The following is a 21,330-nucleotide window of genomic DNA, read 5'->3' as shown; positions in this document are numbered from 1 at the left end:
CAATGGATCCCACAAGGGGAAGCTGAATGCAAAGATAATAATGAGTATTTTGCCAAGTTAACAAGGTGGGGAAGAACATTTCAGGCAGAAAGAGTCGTAAGAGATAACCCAGTTCAAAGGGCCACCCTAGTAATTTTGTTGAAGGGCAATCCTGGATATCAGTGTCTAGAAGCCTCTAGAATTAAGGAGCCACCAAGGAATCTAAGTCTCTCCAAAGGTGTTGTAACCTATCCATGGCAGCCTAGTGCTCAGTCAGTACAGACTCTGTCTTAGCTTCAAGATTGAAATGAAATGCAGATGAATCCCAAGTGCAAGGTCAGCCTCAGAGCCAGCACTTGCTTAAATTTTGCTCTCTAGGTGCCTCCTGTGCCTCACCGACCCTATGTCTTACAGCACAGCACACCACGCAGACATGCGGTTGAATGGGGTCTACCAAACGATCATCTCTTGTCAGTCAAGTTTAAGGAGAAAGCCTCCCAGCACCACCTTTCTGAGAGTTTGCTGGAAGCATGCAGTTGGAACATTTAAAAAAAAAAAATGCTCACTTTGTAATAGTTAATGGTTGCTTTCACAATCAGCTAATTACCCTGAAAATACAGCATTGTTCTTAGGTCTACCACCTCCCCATGGCAGAGAAAGTCTAGCATCGGTTATTAGTATGCCCAGTAGGAATGCTGTTTTGAGGAGATGCCCAGGTTTTTATCCATTTCACTGTGTAGAAGTAAACAGTTGTGCAATTACTTGTTGGTTAGAACTAAGAAGAGATATTTGGAATAAAAGCCGAAATGGGTCTATCATGTCCCTGTAGGTGGTTGTAACCACCAGTTCTTGCTCCTCGGTCCATTGGTGTCAGGGTCTCTAATGTACTATTGAAGCAGCCGTGGAACAACATGTGAGCAGAGCCCTGCTGTGTTCTCCACGGTCAGCTCCCGGCCTCTTTTCACCCTCTGCCCCCACAACTTTTACAAGCCATTTCACATCCAGATAGAAAGCAAGGAGACTGGTACTGGGGCCTCAGCTGGTTATACCTAAAAAAAAAAAAAGAGAGTGAAATAAAATGGAAGACGTCTGGATTGGTAAAAAGAGAGGGATTTGAGAATGAAACAGATGCGGATTTGAATCCTGACTCTGGCATTCACTGCTGTCTTAGCAAGTGACTTTGAGCCTTAGTTTCCTAGCCTATAACACCTTGCTATTGGCCTTCAGGGTTTGTGGAAGACTTAAATGTGATACTGCAGGCAAAGCATGTAGCACATGCCTAGCACATAGTAGGTGCTTTACAAAGTGCAGCTACCAGCACCGGTAGTCATTATTTATGGGCTTCTCTAAAATGAGGGGATTAAAAACTTCCTTTTATTGCTACCTATAGTCCAAACATGTATTCAATGCTTAATAGTCACTGCAATACTGAGATTTAGAACATATTTAATCTAAACTCGTGTTTTCTCATCTATAAAACAGAAATAACTTCCATAGGCTCATAAAGTCACAGAATTAGGAAGTGATGGAACCACTGTACACCAAAACACACGTCTCTCCCTCTAGCTACACAAGCCAAACAACTCCCTTACCTGATTACTAAGTTCCTTTTCCTCAAATAAAATGGAATCCATATTTATTTGTATATTTTATTGCATGTTAGTGCTGAAATAACCCCACATTCATTCCCCTTTTTTTTCTCTTCCTTTTTCCGTTGACGTCTGTGAAGATCTCAGTTTGCATACACACAAACACAAGCACATTTAGATGTACTCACGTATGGTTAAATCTTGTTTATACTGTTTTGAAACCAGGGAACATGCTGCAAATTTAAGTTGTTAAATTACCTAGGACATATCTTGTTTCATGCCAACCATAAAAGATTCTGTAAGTATAAAATAAAGTGGGCATTGGGCTGGTTTATTCTAAGTAACCAAGATAATCTTCTCAAGGGGCACATTTCTTCTTGCTATTAAGCTAGAGATATTTCTAGATGTGTTTAAAAAAAAAAAAGTGTGTATAGAAATTTCTGTCTGCAGAGTTTCTTTAGAGGAACCATTAATCCCTCATGGAAATATGTGCAAAGACAACTCTGACTGCTCCTCGGGCTAGTTTCTCAATACACAATGAAGATATTTGCTCAAGAAGCTGAAAATGAGTTTAAAATAAATTTAGTATCTATATATGAATATTTAATGGGTCTAAGAAAAAAACAAAAAACAGACGTAAGTTTTAGCAAAATCATAATCGCCATACTGTCAACATACATTTGGAAACATTTTTAAAACCCTTTCCATAAATCTGTTCCCTTCTACACCAGTCACAGAAATACTTAGATGTTGCCTAACCTGTTGTAGCCCTGGATTTGCTATTCCCACAATCTTTGAGGGTCATGGTCGCTTCTCGAGTGACCCCATTCCTGGAGCCCCATAGCGATTTTGATGTTCCATCTGATCTCCACTCAGTGAGATTTGTCAGTGTGTATCAAGGAGGCTAATTGGTCGTAAAAGTGGTACGTGTATTTAAAGCCCACAGGAAAAAAGTCACTTGCGTTATTTACAAACTCAATGCTGCAGGGGCCTGTGTAGCTATTTTCAAGCAAAGAACCATGCAGACTCACAGAAGACACTCAGTAATTGTTTGTTGGTACAAAGTTGACTCTTCAGAGTAAGAACTTTCTCAGATGTGGCTTCCCTCTCTTTTCATGGAGTAGCAATGGAGCTGTAAAATGAAGAAAGTGGTCAATGTCACTATTCAATGAGAGCTATTTCCTAACAACAGCAGCAGTGACATTGGCGATTCACATCCAGGTGACATGACATAATAGAGAAAACCAGATTCAGTCCAGACGTCCAGCATGGCCACTAGTCCCCTGTGTGATTTTGGGAAACACTCTAAGCCGTGTCTCCATTTTGTTTTGTGCAAGACAGAGGGGTTGAATTGAAAGATCTTTGTAATCCCTTTAAGCTCTGGTATTCCATGACTAAATGATTCAGTATTAGGATTCCTTAGACTGCAAGTGCTCCAAAGAAGGGAAGAATCCTTTATATAACTTATTTGTACAACTAGTTAGCTCAGACAGTGAACTCCATGAGCCGTTCTCGTGATTCTTGATATTAAGTCGTTTAGTTAAGTATAGCCATATGTCCCATTTCATCAAGTTGGAGTTTAAAATGAAGTCACATTCCATTTACTATTTAAATTAAATGATACTGTGTTTCCGTTGTGCTTAATGCAAAAAAGACTTTTTCCCCCTCTACCTGGCCTTCTATCTGAAGATAGCCTCCTAATCCCAAATGCTGCTTATCCAATTTAAGTGATCAGTCCTGAGGTCTGTTGCCTTGAGGAGAAAAACTTGAAAAACCTGTTTAGTGAACCTCGGAATCCCAGTCTTTCTGAATGTTGATGTTATGACTACGGGACATGTTGCCAACAGTCCTTGTCCGTATTAAATCTTAATCTGCCATCTTTGAACTATATGTGTCTACTGCTGACAGGTCAACAATGATTTATTTATAGCCACCATTGAGCGCATCAGCCTCGAAGTTGGGCACAATCTCTGCTGACTGGCCATCATCACCACTGCTTTCCCAGAAGCAGTTTCTCTGGGTGCAGGGTTGGAGGTATCTGTCTCTGCCCCATTTGTTAAGTCATGCCACTGTAGACGTGGGTCCCCAGGGTCAGAGATTTGTAGTTATTTAGCTCTTTTAATTTGTGCACACTGACATAGCTGTTTGTCCCATGGTACAGAGTGGCACACCTGCCTTGTAAAAGTGGTGGGTCTAGGAAGACCTTAAGTCTTATCCAGACAGTATACCCAGAACTAGCCCCTTTCTCTATCCCCAAGGCTTACTCCATTTCCGGTTTTATGAAGTGGAATGTCATTGTAACAAGGTAGGTTTTCCCTTGAAAGCAAAGGCACATAGTGCAATCCAAGAAATTTAGCTGTTTCAACTCCTCTCATTGTGAATACAAATGAGAATCGCCATAGTTCAGTAGCAATAAGACCTACCTTAACTTTTTTTTTAACCAAAAAAACCAGACCTGTTGTCATCGAGTCAATTCTGACTCAGTGACCCTTGGGCACAAGAAAACCTTGAGTTTCAGCTCTACTTTTGTCATTATATGTGATATCAACTGTGAAACAAGGGAAGAAACAACTTCACAGAAAAGCATGGTTTCTAAATTGGTCTTTAAAAGATGAGTAGAAGGTTGACAGGAAGGAGGAGCAGCTCGGACAAAAGAATGGCATGTAGTGTTCAGAATGGCCTGCACTCAGGAAATGTAGGGGGCAGTAGAAAGAATAATAAAAAAAAAAAAAACTAGAATGGAAGCTTCAAAAAGGGGTTGAGTCCAGTCGTGGACCTCATCTTTAAACCTGAATGTTACCCTTGATGAATAAGCCCTTAGGAAGTCTCTGAATTATTTAAGGAACAAATTGACATGACTGGGTATGAACTTAAGGTGATCTTGGCAATAAGAGTGTGACTCCTATTTCCAGGCAAATTTATACCAAATAGCAAATTACTTTAAATAACTTTTTTTTTTTACTAACATTTCTATTTTTATTAAATTCTTACAATGTGCTAGATACTGTGCTTAACCTTTTTGCAGGTATCATCTCATTTAATCCTCCCAAGAACTTTATAAAAATAATTTGTAATCATCCCATTTTACACATAAAGAGCCTAAAGATTAGAGGGAAGTTGAGTAACTTGCCTAAATTCATACAGTAAATGAGAGCTTAAATTTAAACTCAGGCAATTTGATTCCACAGTACTACTTTTAACCGCTAGGGCAGTGGTCTTTAATCCTGGCTGCACATGAGAATTGCTTGGGGGAACTTTAAAAAAATACTGATGGCCAGAACCCTCAAATCAGAATCCCTGCAGGTGCACCCTGGTCTGGTCATCCATATATTTTAAAAGTGCCCCAAGTGACTCTTAAGTGACAGACAGGCTTGAGATCCACTGAGCTAGCCTATACCATCACCTCAGTATACATTGAATAGTCATAAACTTCTGTATCCTCCCTCCAAATACCACCAGAAAAAAATCCTACAGAATAAAATCAGAGAATATGCAGGCTTTCATTGCCTTTTTCTAGTTTTATTCTCTCTCACAAAGACAAACTATGGCCTTCATCTTTAAGACCAGAAGGCAGCAGAGAAGCGAAATCAAAGAGGGTAGTGGTAAAAAGGAAAAGGTGACAGAGGCGTATTGAGATAGGAAGGAAGAGAATCCTTGAAATCGGGGTTGTTGAAGTAATAAGACACTATCTACTGATGAGCCGTCGGCAATATCAAAGGCACATTTGCAGAATGTTTCCTTTTCAGTAATTGTACAAAGACTCCCTTGCCATTACAAAGCACTTTTCTTCTTGGCAGATTGAAGAATGCTTTCCCAGCTAAGTGCATCCCAGTAATACTCAGAGCTTAGGTCCAACATAATCATAAGTTGCCTTGTTATTATGGAGGTAGCAGCCCCATTTAATAACATATTAAATGCATTATTCATTTATGTAACTCAGACCCAGGGACAGCTGCTGGGATGAAAATAGAACCATTCCATAATGCAAAAAGCAGGTGTGTGTTTACTTGAGTAAATGAACTCTGTATATCTGCACAATTTTCTTCTAAATTTCAGGGACCGGTCTGGTAGGTTAATGGGATGCCATCTTCGTCCAGGAAATAAAATAGTTTCAGAATGGTTTTTAATGAGCAGTTTTTAAAAAATTACCAGCAGTCTTCTCTGTGGCAGAATCCCAGGGGATGGGTTTGTGCTTTGGGTTTAAGCAGAACCCCTGTTGCTGCAGGATTGGGGAAAGCCTGCGGTGTCGATTGGTCAGAACAGCGACAAACAAAAGGGACGTTCCCTAGCTGATGATGCCAGTGGTGCTGGCTGAGCCTAGGCCTCTGTAGCAGCTCGCCAAGACAAAGTCACAGGTGTACTTGGATGCTAAGTGATTAAAAACCATAACCTGGCTTTAGTTTGCATAGTGCCTCGCCTCTGAAACATGCGGGGAGCTTCCAAGGCACAGCTAAACTCCCTGGGATACCATCACGACTGTGTGGCATTGCTGGTTATTTTCTTGCTACCATTCTGCAATATCTGCAGCATTTTTTTTTCTTCTTTTTTCAGCTGGCCTTATTTTTCCTTTTAATCAGCATATACTCATAAATACCTACCATGGATTTAAAAAAAAAATCGGATGGGGTGATGCTCAAAATACTCAGACACTACAATGACCTCTCCGAATGGGCAGAGGTCTTAGAGCAGAAGCAGGGACTTTGAGGTCCCCATGCCATGCTGGATGTTAACCCTTTAGTTGCTACATTGTGATAAGGACCAGGGGCTCCAAGAATAGGGGTCAGCAAAGCTGGGTTGGTGGGCAAGGTGCTTGGAGGTCTCAAGACAGTAGTAGTAACCAACTGCTTTGCTGGTATTTCAGCATTTAAACTAGTACAGCCATACAAGTGTGAAACTCCTGATTACCAGTCCTGGGGCAGAAAGAGGTCCTCAAGGAGCTTAAAGTCCAGGAAAACATACAGAAGAAGAAAACCATACAAGGCATAGAAGGTTCCTATCAAATAAGTCATAAGGACTTCTTTAAGAGTTTAAATGAGGGACTTGTTATTGTTGTGTGCTATGGAGTAGATTCTGACTCATAGTGACACTATTTGACAGAGGGACAAATTTAATTCATTTAGAGCAGCAGTGCAGTATAATGGTTAGAGAATATGTATTCCAGAGACATTGTCTGGGGTCCTGGCTCTGCAATCTTGAAAGAACTATTTAACATCTAGGCTCCAGGAATTGACAGAATACCAACTGAGATTTTTCAGCAAATGGATGCAGCATTGGAAGTGCTCACTTGTCTATGCCAAGAAATTTGGAAGAAGCTACCTGGCCAACTGACTGGAACAGATCCATCTTTATGCCTATTTTCAAGAAAGGTGATCCAACCAAATGCGGAAATTATAGAACAGTATCGTTAATATCACACACAAGTAAAATTTTGCTGAAGATCATTCAAAAGTGGCTGCAGCAGTGTATAGACACAGAACTGCCAGAAATTCAAGCTGGATTCAGAAGAGGATGTGGAACCAGGAATATCATTGCTGATGTCAGATGGATTCTGCTGAAAGCAGAGAAAACCAGAAAGATGTTTACGTGTGTTTTATTGACTATGCAAAGGCATCCGACTGTGTGGATCATAACAAATATGGATGACATTGCAAAGAATGGGAATTCCAGAACACTTAATTGTGCTCATGAGGAACCTGTACATAGGTCAAGAGGCAGTTGTTCAGATAGACCAAGGGGATACTGCGTGTTTAAAGTGAGGAAAGGTGTGCATCAGGGTTGTATCCTTTCACCATACCTATTCAATCTGTATGCTGAGCAAATAACCCAAAAAGCTGGCTATATGAAGAAGAATGGGGCATCAGGATTGGAGGAAGTCTCATTAACAACCTGCGTTATGCAGATGACACAACTTTGCTTCCTGAAAGTGAAGAGGAGTTGAAGCACTTACTGATGAAGATCAAAGACTACAGTCTTCAGCATGGATTATGCCTCAACATAAAGAAAACAAAAATCTTCACAACTGGACAAATAAGCCACGTCATGATAAATGGAGAAAAGACTGAAGTTGTCAAGGATTTCGTTTTACTTGGATCCACAGTCAACACTCATAGAAGCAGCAGTCAGGAAGACACATTGCATTGGGCAAATGTGCTGCAAAAGACCTCTTTAAAATGTCGAAAAGCAAAGATGTCACCTTGAGGACTAAGGTGCGCCTGACCCAAGCCATGGTGTTTTCAATTGCCTCACGTGCATGTGAAAGCTGAACAGTGAATGAGGAAGACCAAAGAAGAATTGATGCCTTTGAATTGTGGTTTTGGCAAAGAATATCGAATATACCAGGGACTGCCACAAGAAGGAACAAATCTGTCTTGGAATAAGTACAACCAGAATGCTCTTAGAAGCAAAGGTGACGAGATTACATCTCACATACTTTGGATATGTTATCATGAGGTATCAGTCCTTGGAGAAGGACATGGTGTGTGGTAAAGTAGAGGGCCAGCTAAAAAGAGGAAGACTCTCAACAAGATGGATTGACACAGTGGCTGCAACAATGGCTTCAAGCACAACTGTTGTGAGGATGGCGCAGGACTGGGCAATGTTTTGTTCTGTTGTGCATAGGGTTGCTATGAGTTGGAAATGGCTCGATGGCACCTACCAACAACAATGGCAACAACATTTAACATTTATGAATCTTAATTTTTTCATCTGTATGCTGGGAATAATAACAATATCTACCTCATTAGAGGCATTTTGAAGGTAAATGAGATAAGTCATGCAGAGAGCTGAATACAATGACAAGAAAACAGTAAGCACTCTCTAAACACGAACTTCATAACTGTGTTACTGTCATAGTCAAGGGAATTGTCTTAGAGGAGGCAGGACACGAACTGTACCTTTAATAGTGGGTAAGCAGCTAATGGAGCATGGACGAGGACATAGAAGCAGGAAGAGTAAAGAGGAAGTGCTTTCAAGAAGGATTAAAAAGAGGTTTGACTAGAGCAGAATGAGCTCGTGGGGGAAAGTGTCAAGAAAAGTAGAAAGAAATTAGCTTGTGGGGGGCTTCATGTACAAAAAAAAGATTTGCAGCTTATCCTAAAAATATTTGGAAGCCATGAAGGTTTCAAGCAGGGAAGACAACTATTAATATTAAATATAATAATAATTGCTAACATTCCATGAACATGTGTCAGTTCCCAGTGTAGTTTTAAAAACTCTGTGTACATTAGTCCGTTTAATCCTTGCAACCACCCTATGAGGTAAGTACTATTATTATTTTCATTTTTAGATCAGGAAACTGCTCAGAGTAACTTGTACAAGGTCACACAGCTTGGGAGGTAGAAGGGTTGAATGTTAAATTGGAATTTTAGGAATACTGACTTGGTACTTGTATGTAAAATGGATTGGAAGAGGAGAGGACTAGGTAGGAAGTTGTTAAACATAAATAATTGACCTTGGTGTGATCTATAGTATTTAAAGCACTTTTCCAGATAGCATCTCATTTGAATTTCTCAAAAACGCTTTCAGGTATTTAATGCTTAGACTCAGCAACAGAGGAAAGTACATTTACTAGACTTGAAGCGGTTGGAAAACTAGAACCTGCAGGCAAAATCTGGCTCACCTCTGGTTATTGTAAATAACATTTAATTGTAATCTAGCTGCATTTATTCTTTTGTGTATCTTCCATGAGCACTTCATGCTCCAATCAGAGAGTTTAGAGTTGTAACAAAAACCAAATGGTCCACAAAGCCTGAAATATTTACTATGTGGCACTTTGTAGAAGAAGTTTGCTGACTAATCTAGAAGAGTGGAAAGACCTTGCTTGGGCTTTGATTGCTTCCAATTTGAGTTCTACCACTAACTGTAGGCGAGTGGACCTGGGAAATCAATATGTGAATAAATAAAGCCGTTTCTGTGGACCCCACACAAAATGTGATGAATAAGTAACATTAAACCTCAAAAGTCTTACAGGTTGGTCATCCTAAAACCACAGGTTCTAATTAACTATAAATCTGATAAATTTGTAGGGTATTCCTTTTTTTTTTTTTTTTTTTCCTATTGAAGCTAAACACAAGAAAAGATAAGCAAAACAGTAGGAAGGATTTATTCAATCTACAAAGACTGCGTGCTCCTAGACCTAAGGTTCCATTAGGTTAGCCAGTATAACCCCTCATGAAATATTGGGTAGAAACTACTAGATTTAGCCAAGTTTTTCTGTACTTCACTATTACTAGCACTTTTTTGAAATTTAATGTTGAATAATATCACCAAAATCTCTCCATTATCTGAATTACAAGTGTTCCTTTAATGTGTATTACTCATTCTAGCTGTTAATTATATCCAATTATATAGCCTTTGAATTATCTCCTGGATTATCTTTGTATGTGCCTTCAAATAAATTATAAACTCATTGAGGGCAGGGACCATGTCATTTACTATGTGTATTTTCCACAGCCCTCAAATGAAGAAATGATTCACCAATTCAAAGAACAAGTGAATTAAATTGTTAATAATATTGACAATTTGTTACAGTAAGCTTGTCTGTCTGTTGGGTGCTTGACATGAATTGGCTCTGATCCTCACGGCCACATGAAAGGTGGTTATTGATGACCCTGAGGGTTAGACAGTAAGTCCAGCTTAAAAAACGTAGGAGTGATATGAATTATAATGAACCAGGCTGTGACTTCAGATTTTCTCCGTTTAGGTATAGGAAGGTGGTTTCCAATAACTGCACTGATGGAGTAAGAGAACAGTACACTGCCAAACCCCAAAAGTGTCCAGGGAAGGCCCCACGGGGGCTCCGGATTGTCACCGCTGATGGAAAGCTGACCGCTGAACAAGGGCACAATGTTACTCTCGTGGTGCAACTGGAGGAGGTAGGACTGATTCTGGTCTCCCCTTGCCTCTTGGGGCCTGTGGTTTTCCCTAAGAAATCATGGTTTCATTTACATATTATTCTTAATGTTCTCAATGTTAAATGCTATGCATTTTTTTAAATTCTACTTTTATTTTCTCTTTATTGTTGTTGTTCATGTTATTATTTCAAATTCCCTGACATATTTCTTCCATTATTTTCTTTTCGTTTCAAATTGTTCTTCACTGTTACTTAGTATCTCACCTCTTGGACTTCGGTTTAGATTTAAGTTTGTATTATTAGCATGTTTAACAAAATATTTCTTAGAATATATTAATGATATTCCTGAAATAAGTTACACACACGTACACAACCAACCTAATAAGATGCTAAATTTTCTCCCTCTTTGAGCCTGAAATCTTGGATGTTCTTTTTCAGAGCTGTCATGCTGGTCATGTACAGAGCACTAAGGCTAATTGGAACATAATTTCTTTGGCAATTGAGAGTTCATATTTTTGTAGCACCTCGTAGATACCATTATGAGCCGCCATTATTATTTGCCAAATTACAGTTGTCTGAAATTTCTGACTATTTAGATGCTGCATAGGATAACATTTATTCTATGCCTTTTAGAATGTGCACAGGCATGTTTTGTCATCTTGTAAACGAGGAGGATGGCACTGAAGGATAAGCACTTTCATTAAGTGATCTCAGTTATTAAACCAGATAGTCTTACCTTCAGCCACATTATCTGGGTACCTAAAAGATGGCCTGGTGGTGTAGCGGTTAAGAGCTGTGGCTGCTAACCAAAAGGTCGGCAGTTCTAATCCACCAGGCGCTCCGTGGAAACTCTCTGGGGCAGTTCCACTCTTTTTTTTAGGGTTGCTATTTATCGAAATCCCTCAACTGCAACAAGTTTGTTGTTTTGTTTTGTTTTGTTTTTTTGGTATGGTGCTAGACCCCATGAAGACAAAGGGATTTAACAAGCTAATAATGATGTCAGGAATATGATATACTGCAATGGCTTCTAGCTGCCTCTGGGACAGCCCAGTGGCTCTCAGTCATTAACATGCATGGGAGTCTCCTAGAGAGCCTGCTAAAGCAGTGTCCTAGTCCCCATCCCAAAAGATTCTAATTCAGTAGGTTGTGGCGGGGGAGCCCAAGAATATGCATTTCTAATAAGCTCACAGGTTATGTATTGTGTTTCAAGAAGAAAAAAATACAAAGTCAAGGCCAAGGGGGTTAGGGAAGTCTCAGAGGCTCTGGAGTATGACTTAAAGTGGAAAAGATAAAGCGACTAGAACTACTTTGTAAAGTTTAATCAAAACCATTAGTACTGTAATGTCTGTAGGAAAAATAATTGTGAAATAATGAGTCTGAAACTCAGGGTCGGATGATGCCGATGTTTCTGGTCTGAGGACCACACTTTGAGAACCACTGCTCTAACCTAATACTTCATTCTTTTGTTTCCGTGGTGAGTATCTTTCAGCCATACCCAATCTTCTAAATACTAAGTTTCCCCAAATTCTTCAGTTGGAACTAGAAAGATATGGGCCGATTTAGGCCAATTGGAATTGCTCACATTTCACATAAATGAAATCGTGGGAACTTCTGCCTGAGGCCATGACAGAGTAGCTTCCAGCAGACCAAATATATATGCATATATTTAGAGTGAGAATGGAAGAGACAGAGAGCAAACAACAGAGAGAGAGAAAGAGAGAACAAGAGTGGGAGAGAGAGAGATGAGGAGGGCAAGGAGCATGGGAGAACTCCTAAGACAATTTGAGTGGTCAGAATTCTTTCCTTGAGAGATGGGAAGTTTGTTGTGATGAGTCCAACATTCGATGCTATATTTCCGCCTTAGAACTCTGCCAGTTCATATACCACACTGGATAAGATGTTCAGATTCCCAGTAGAAGGCAAGGTAGAAAGTGCTGCCTAAGTAGCTGTTGTTACACTCAAAGGCCTGGGATGATGAACATTGGACTTCAGGGCTCACAAGACAATTGGGTCTCAGGAAGTCAAATCTCAGAAGGGAAGCATGGAGAAATAGCACCACATACTGTTTTTCTCTTTGAGGTATTTGCCAATTCCTAAATGATGCAAGTGAAATAGAAGGTAGTCACCAAGAGGATAAGAAGTTAAGCAAACTTTTTAGAAGTATTACATTCTTGGAGAAACAAAAAAAAAAAAAATTGAGTTCAGGGATATCAAGGGGGAGAGCCCTGGTATACAATTTAACTCAGTCCTTGGGACTCCTGGAAAGTCCTACCCTAGGAATAAGGGCAAGCCAGAATTAGATGAGGCCCTCTAAACCTGAAATCCATACTCATGTCAGCTCAGTCCCTTAATGGGTTAAAGTGATTTTCCCCTACTCTAAATATCTATTAGAAGTGAAAATAAATCTTCTTTGGAGGAAAATAAAATAAACTAGAGGCTTTACCTTTTTTTTTTTTTTTTTTAAATATACAGTGTTTGGTATTTCATTAAAAACATTCAGGAGTATCAAGAAACAGGGTAAAGAAGGGGGGAAAGTAATAGAAACAAGATCAACAGTTGTCTGAGATACAGGCTTTATTAAAAATGACCTTTAAGATAACTGATGAAAGATATCAAAACCGATGAAATGCATCAACTCCCGGATTCAGAAGGATCAGAAAACTCCAGGAATGGTAATTACAGTCTTAGGTGCTTCAGATTCAAACTACTGAAATCTAAAGGTAAAGAGAGAATTTCAAAAGCCACCAACAACAACAAAAAAAGTGGAATGACATCTTTGATGTGCTAGGGAAAAAACAAAAAGCCATGAAGGTAAAATAAAAGCATTTTTTTCAGACTAACTAAAACAGATGAGTCATATCAGAAGATTTCTATAAAGAAAAATACTAAAGATAATTCTTCAGATAGAAATTGACCACAGACAGAACCACAAAAATGATGAAAAGGATGAGGGAGCAATGGAGAGGGTGCATACATGGGTAAATTGAAGTGAATGAAAACTATGCAGAGCAAAAATAACGATCAGCTGTGGAATTTAAAATTATGAGGAACTAAAGTACATGAAAACAATAGCACAGTATGTGGGAGGGAATTAGATGGAGTTAAAGTTGGTCTAAGTAGCCCCAATGGCATAATGGCAGAAAGTTTAGCTGCTAATGGAAAGGTTTATGGCTCAAACCCACCAGGAGAAAAGACCTGGTAATCTGCTCCCAGACACCGACAGCCTAGGAAACCCTATGGAGCTAGTTCTACTCTGTCGTATAGTGTCATTATGAGTCTGAATCAGCTCAAAGGTACTATTGATAGGGAAATGAAATAACTTTTTATAAAGCTTGATTAATCCAAAATAAGGAAAGAAAAAGGAGAGAAGAGAACATAAGACAGCTGACTAATGACTAAAATGGTAAATATAAACCCAAATATTATCATAATTACATAATTTGTGATTTCTGTGTCCTAGTTAAGAAGTCTATACTTAACCTAAGGAGCCTTGGTGGCACAGTGGTTAAAGCACTTGGCTGCTAACCAAAGGGTCAGAAGTTCGAACCCACCAGTCACTCTGCAGGATCGATACGTGGCAGTCTTCTTCCTTAAAGATTTACAGAATTAGAAACCCTATGGGGCAGCTCTACCCTGTCCTATAGGGTCGTCATGAGTTGAAAACGACTCAAACAGCAGCAGATTTGGTTTGGTTTATACCTAACCTGCAATCATGATCATCTTGTAAGTTTTTCTTTGGGATACTCTATGGCCCAACATTTCCATGCCTAAGTATATACTCATCAAAAATGCCTACAAATATGTACCAAAGTTATGTGCACGGCAGCAGTATTCATAAGAGCTCCAAATTGAAAACAACTCAAAATTTTATCAACAGTAGAATAGGAAAATATAGTATAGTCACAGAATGGAATACCACACAGCCATGAAAAAGGAAAAAAAACTATGGCTACATGCAAAGATGAGTGTCACATCCAATAAGCTAAAGAGGTCAGAATGAAAAGAACATATATTTTATGATTCCATTTAATTAAATTGAAAAATAAGCAAAAACTAATTTATGGTGGTAGAATTGAGAGTCATTGTTACCTTTGTGGGGTAGTGAGTCAGGGAAATGTAATTGGGGATTTTTGAAGTGCTGGAAATGTTCTTTTTCCTGATCTGTGTGGTGGTTACTGGGTATATTCACTATGTGAAACTTAACCTGTACATTTAATGGTGGGCCTGTTTTTCTGTAGATATGTTATACTTCATCAACAAGTTTACATAAAGATTATTTTGGAAATTTAAGTAAGATATAGTACTTTGTGTTTAGATCTTTGAAAAAAGGTAAGAAAAAGAAAGTAAACCTTTTGGGGATTCATAGAGAAGGGTTCATTTTCCTGGCAAATCTTCTGCCCCTTACCTTCATGGTGAATATAAAGGTACCTTCCCCAGAGACATAAGAAACCCAGTTATGATGGCCAGAAGAGCAACATCTTTTTAAGCAGGGGATATCTGTGCTGGGGCAGGTTTCAGAATTTGGACAACAAGATACCAAGATCGGAAACATGAACTCTCACTCCTGGTCAGCGCTGACCTCGGAACCAATGATGGAGAACACACTTCAGGGCCAGGGGCTACGCTCTCATCTGTTCAACTTTGCTTTCCATGTAACAAATATCATCAGGCACATCAAACAAGCTGAGTGATGTGGGAACAGATTGGAGAATCTAGTTCTAAGATGTGTGAATTCATGCCTTCTGGGAACAAGAAGGAAAAAATATAGCAAGTCAGTTCGTTCCACTTGAGTGGGCAAAACTAGCACAGCAGAGCTGAAATCTGCTGCCTTCAGCTGTCAGACCTGGCCCCTGGATGCTCTTGTCTCCTGGTGCAGAGCACCAAGCCCAGAGGCCTATCCTCCCATCAGGAGGCCCTAGGGACCTCAACTTTGAATGTGGGACTCTGTGCTAATGATATATATTCTTGCAAAAAGTTTCTCCATTAATTAATTTCTGGATTAGATACATACAAATGGATATTGGGTGAGATGAGCAATGCAGAATTAAGAAAAGCTGCTTGAGCTCCAAAAAGAGGGAAAGCATTGAAATTTGACATAATGTTGACAACAATTCAGATTCCAACATTACTGAGCACTGACGATGTTCTTGTTTATGAATGCCTTACGTGGATTATCTCATTTAGATATCACAGCAGTCCTATAGGGGTAGGTGCTATCATTGTTGTTTTATAGATGATGCAGCTGACATACAGAAAGGCAAAGTAATTTACCTAAGATCAGACAACTACTAAAAAAAAAAACTACTAAGTAGTATAAACTCATTGCCGTTGAGTCAGTTCCACCTCAAAGAGACCCTATAGGATGTGGTAGAACTGCCCCATACAGTTTCCAAGGCTATAATCTTTATGGGGGCAGACTGCCACATCTCTCTCCCATGGAGCAGCTGGTGGGTTCGAACTACCAACCTTTTGTTTAGCAGCTGAGTGCTTAACCACTGCTCCTCCTAAGTGGTATACAAAAAAAAAAAAAAAAAACCTGTTGCCATCAAGTCAATTTCAACTCATAGTGACCCTACAGGATAGGGTAGAACTGCCTGCTAGGGTTTCAAAGGAGCACCTGGTGGATGCAAACTGCCGACCTTTTGGTTAACAGCCACAGCTCTTAACCACTACACCACCAGGGTTTCCTAAGTAGTATAAAGCAGGAGTCAAATCCAGGCTGTCTGGTATCTTGCCTTTCCATTGCTTCTCTGTGTCAGAAGGAACCAGTTTCTGGGAAAAGAAGCTCAGATAATTCCTGAGGCTACCAGAAACCGTTGGCTGGGGGCAGGGTGGTAACAGAGATCAAGGAGGAGAAAATCACCTGTGCTCAAACAGGTCTGGCCTATGTTTGCCCCTGTATTCTGCTTATTGGCGTCTTCCTCCACACCAGTCAATAAGTCAACCAGATTTTCCTCTGAGCTTTTCTGAGAGTATCCACAGCTTGGGATAAGTTTGTGGGAAATAGTTTTAGCAAAGAGAGATTCCTAATACTGCCTTGGGTCTTCTCCCTCCTTGCAACACGTGCCTTTACTGAATGCCTGCTGTGTGTCTGGCATTGTTCTGTTCACTCTAAAGAATATCGGGAAACATAGGAATGCACGCAGCACTCTAGGACTTAGGAATCCATATAAACCAAAAATGTCCAGAGGCTTGGGTATGAATTAGGCTATTACTAATTTTTAAATTAAATCCAAAACAGAAACAAACAAAACAACCTGATATGTGTGATACATGGGGTCTCCAACTTGCCTCAAAGCCTCTGAGTCCACTTCCTGTTTGAATTTGAGGCTTCTGAATCACCTTGAAAACACTGTGATTTTCTCTGGTGCCTTGGGATACTTCTGATGACCCTAAAGCTGTGAGTCCTTCAGGTGCCAAAGAGACACAGGGGTCCCCGCTACTCCTTGATCTTACACCCTAGTGTGATTAATGCAGACATGGGCAGAAGACCCTCTCCTCCCCAACTGGCTATCCAATTGTTATTTTGGCCGATGAAGCTCATGCCTCTGTGTCTCTTGGTTTACACATGGTTAAATTTTCTACTAGAGTTTTGTCTTCCATCTGTGAGACTAGGCTGGACTCAGGACTAATGCAGCCCTTCTTTCTTTGTCTCTAGGTACTTGCACACAAAGCCCCTCCATGGAGCTCCTATCTCCTATCATATCAAATAAAGCATTAGAAACCTGAGGAGTGTGACATGCTGCACCGAGTGCTTAGACATGTGTGTTTGTGTATTCATTCTTCAACAAACATTTTCCTAAGTGCTTATTTTATGTAATGCATTTTTTCATCCAGGTGTAGACATAGTTTGTCTTAATACAGGTTTTGGATTAACTACGACCTCTGCTATATCGAGTTCTAAATAATAACCTAACTACATGAAGTAGAGAGTGCTAAATGCTTTCTAGTTATTCAAAACTATAAGAAAAAAAATATTGTAAAAAATTCTTTGGACATCCCCCTGTTAAGTTATAAATACCATTAAGCAGGTATCGGGTGTTCCTGGTTGCAGCTCTAGCTCCTCTGCTCACCACGTTTAACATATGGATAAGCGCCCAATAAATGTGAATAGATTTGGGTAGGCTTTTCCCCAAGGAGTGTAGAGATAAAGCCCAAAAGTAAAAGGAAAAGACTCTTAAAATTTGCATAACATCTAACACATGTTAAAGTCTTCATCTGAAATCTAAATCCCTTCCTTTATCCTGTACTAGTGCACATCCTAATTGCAACATAAAAATATCAATGAAACCATTGTTAGAACCAGAGCGAATTTATTGATCGAAGGTATTCAGAGGCTAGGCACATTGAGACTGGCTTGTAACTCCACGTACGTACAGTAGTGTACCTGAGCCAGAACTTTGTAGATTTGACATGTGCAAGAAATGGAATGGCTTCCTGCAAATAGCATATGAGACCACCCTCTGAATCTAGGTGACATATATAGCACTGCATCTCCAGAATCCCACAGCTTGGCTCACCTGATGTGTTACTAAGGGAACTATATAATTCTGCTGAAGTGGATGAAAAATCTCGTTGTCAGGAATTCTATCTCTTCTGCTTTCAGAGCTCTCTCCAAGTATACTCTAAAGAAAGAACCTTTGTTAGAAACAGTAAGGCAAGGGGCCAGTCTTGGCTCCATCCCAGACTCATTGTGGCAGATCTGAGAAGGACACACACACACATTATGCACGTGTGAGTTGCTGCTATTCAGTCATTGAATTGGCCCTTGGCTTATAGTGACTCTGTGAACAACTGGATCAGACCATTGTGATCCACAGGGTTATTATTGGCTGATTTTTCAGCAGTAGATTGCCAGACTTTTCTTTCTAATGTGTGCATTACTGTTAACTTAAGGAGGGTTACCCTGGTGGTATAGTGGTTAAGACCTATGGCTGCTAACCAAAAGGTGAACATGTACAAATCCACTAGGTACTCCTTGGAAACTCTATGGGGGCAGTTCTGTTCTGTCCTGTAGGGTCGCTATTAGTCGGAATCAACTCGATAGTAACAGGTTTGGTTTGATTTCTTGGTATAAGGACAGACAACAATTGATCTAAGAGGGAAGAGGAGGAGTCTGTGAAATTGTGCCTAAGAAACAGAATATTTTCCGACTATGCCTGCATTTTTTTTTTTTTAATGCCTGCATTTTAGGAAGCCGATCGAAGGTAGTTTGCACTGAGACCCAGGTATCCAATGAGAGGGGGCATCCCTCTGTCTGGGGACTCGCACAAGATGGATGTCCTCTGGCCCACTAATGAGCAGCTAATGAGCCTATAGACTTTCCACACAATAACTCCACTAACTGGAGAAATCCAGGGAGAGGACCTGAAGGCATTGGATGGATGGAGAAGGGCCTAATCATCAGTCTTAAGAACTCAACAAAACTGATTTGGAAGGCATTCATTTAAGAGGCCTGCTAGGCACAAGTAGTGTCTGCATGGTACGGAAGATAATTAAATCCGTTTAAACAGCTGTAAGAATAAAGAGTTGCAATTCACTGTGTAATTTAAGACTTTTAAATTCAATCTGAGGCAAGGGACTAAAATTAAAACTTTGATCTGTATTTCATTGTTTTAATACTTCAATTTACATACAAAGACTGGAACTTAATAAGGAAAATTCATGATTATAACTTCTTCTGTGATATTTAACTCCAAACTGTGAGGCTGTGTCCTCGTTAGATGGGTTACAGCAATCCCTAATTTCACATACATCAAAATACAGATGATAGCACAAAAGTAACCACAGTGTAATAATTCTCTATAAATATTGCAGGGTGCTGCCAGCCACCGCCTGGTAGAGAAGGTGGGTCTTGATAGAATTTTCTGTGAGACGCTCCTGTGTCTGAATTCCTCAAAGTACTTGACCTACTTTTTCATCTAGAGAGAAGAATATTCGGGGCTTTTTGAGGTGGCACAAAGAGTTAGCAGGCAGTGTTCAGTTGCAGCAGGTATCAGTTCCTAAGCCAGCTCAGATCTGATGCTGTTTTCTCCTTCCCCACAAAGGAGCCAGAGCTGCTTTCAATGAGCCATGGAGATTTAAGAGGCTTTCTCATGTATTATTCCTTACTCCATTCGGCTTTATTCTCTTTGACTCTAGCAAGTAATTGAGCCACTTCATTTCTTCTCCCTTGCTGCTTAAGGTTAAGAAAGGAAGAAGGAAATGAGGTGGGCAATACAGGTTGACATTAGCCAGAGGCCTAGTGTCTAAAGTTCAGGTTGGATTGGTTAGCAACTCTTTCTAAGACTTTGTTTCTCTCTCTCCTCAACACACATCCACATACATTTGGGGGATCGCTGTTGTTTAGGGTCTCAGAGAAAACAAGTTTGTAAAGATGTTGTCTGCCTTGACATGCAAGGAGAGATACCTGGTTCATTATTGAGAGTATGGGTTCAGTGAACATCCCAAGGGCTGAGGTCATGCAAAATAGTCTTCAGTTTGGACTTTCAGTCTCCTGGCCTGGCTACCTTAGGTCCTGTAACACTGATGTTCCGCTTTATCCACATGGGTGGCCAGCACCCCAGAGTCAGAGCTATACCATATCACACAATTCTGGCTAGAGTGTGTAACTTCCCTTGGCTTCTGGATTTGTATTTTACCACTCATTATTCCATGATTTTGCCTCAGCACCTCAGTCCTCAACCTAATCCGCCATTAATGCGCAATGTTAGGTCTCCACCATATGACAACAGCACTTGAATGGGTTCTATATCTTCACCTGAGGTCATTCAGTGGCCTGAAGGGATGTCAGAATGTACGTGTATCTTCAGTAAAAACATTTATAAGGTATATGTCAACAAGAATAATAGCATTAGAAAAATCACGGATTTTCTGAGCTGGAAATGACCGTTATCTGGTCTACCCCTCTTTAATTTACAGGTAAAGAAATTGAGGTCCAAATGGGCAACATACTTTTCAAAGGGCATTTAACTGTGTCTCCTAATTCCCAGGTTGCCAGCTGGCTTTTATAAGGCATCTCTTCCTCCTGGAGCCCCTTGGTAGATCTTGGTCAACTTACTTAGATTTCACAATAATCTATTCATTTGGAAAAGGGATGAAGTAATGCCCAGGGTAAGAAATCATTCCATTTCCTAGAAGTCCTGCAAGTGATGCTAGATGTAGTAATTATTTTTTTTCCGATTGTTTTTTGTGTATGTATGTGTATGTTAAATATCTATGTAACAAAACATTTGCCATTTTAACATTCTTCACCTGTGCAGTTCAGAGTGACAGTAGCTTACGTTCATCATCTTCTTTAGCCATCACCCTTATCAGTTCCCAGATTTTTCTATCTCTATTAACAGAATCTCAGTGTCCCCTAAGCATTGTCTTCCTTTCCCACTCCTACCCACCCACCCCTGGTGACCACTGATAAACTTTGGTCTCTATACACTTGCTCTTCTAGATAGCTCATGTAAGCGAGATAACCGAAAATTTGTCTTTTTGTGACTGACTTATTTCAGTCAGTGTAATATTTTCAAGGTTCATCCATGTTATGACATGTATGTATCATGAATTTATTTCTCTTTATGGCTGAGTAATAGTCCATTGTATATATGTAGCACGTTTTGGCTATCCATACATCTGTTGATTTGAAAGCTATTTTAAAATGTTGACAGCATAATGCCAAAACTATATAATGATTCCAATGCTATAATGATTGTTGTTTTGCATGTGTGTGTGGTGGTGGTGTCCGTGTGTGCTCATTGATTAAAATGGTATCTGCCAATCTATTAAAAGTGTAATCTCTGGGTAGTAACACTATAGGTGATTTACATTTTCTTTTCCATCATTTCATATATTTTCTAAATTTTTCCAATAAATATATATTTTTTCTCCTAACACATTTTTATTACATACTTTAATACT

General features: G+C 39.8%; 1 protein-coding gene across 6 annotated transcripts in view; it reads left to right on the top strand.

The window, feature by feature from the left end:
• The window catches only part of SORCS1 (sortilin related VPS10 domain containing receptor 1), a 571,683-nt gene that overhangs the window by 487,783 nt on the left and 62,570 nt on the right, over nucleotides 1-21,330 (top strand). For all 6 annotated transcript variants that reach the window (XM_049855014.1, XM_049855016.1, XM_049855012.1 and 3 more), the window contains one exon: nucleotides 10,270-10,441. In XM_049855014.1, coding sequence (XP_049710971.1) covers nucleotides 10,270-10,441 — 172 coding nt within the window. The remainder of the gene's footprint in view (nucleotides 1-10,269; nucleotides 10,442-21,330) is intronic.

The sequence above is a fragment of the Elephas maximus genome, chromosome 16, assembly GCF_024166365.1.
Source record: "Elephas maximus indicus isolate mEleMax1 chromosome 16, mEleMax1 primary haplotype, whole genome shotgun sequence".
NCBI classification, from domain to species: Eukaryota; Metazoa; Chordata; class Mammalia; order Proboscidea; family Elephantidae; genus Elephas; species Elephas maximus.
This window is presented reverse-complemented; position numbering and strand designations above follow the sequence as displayed.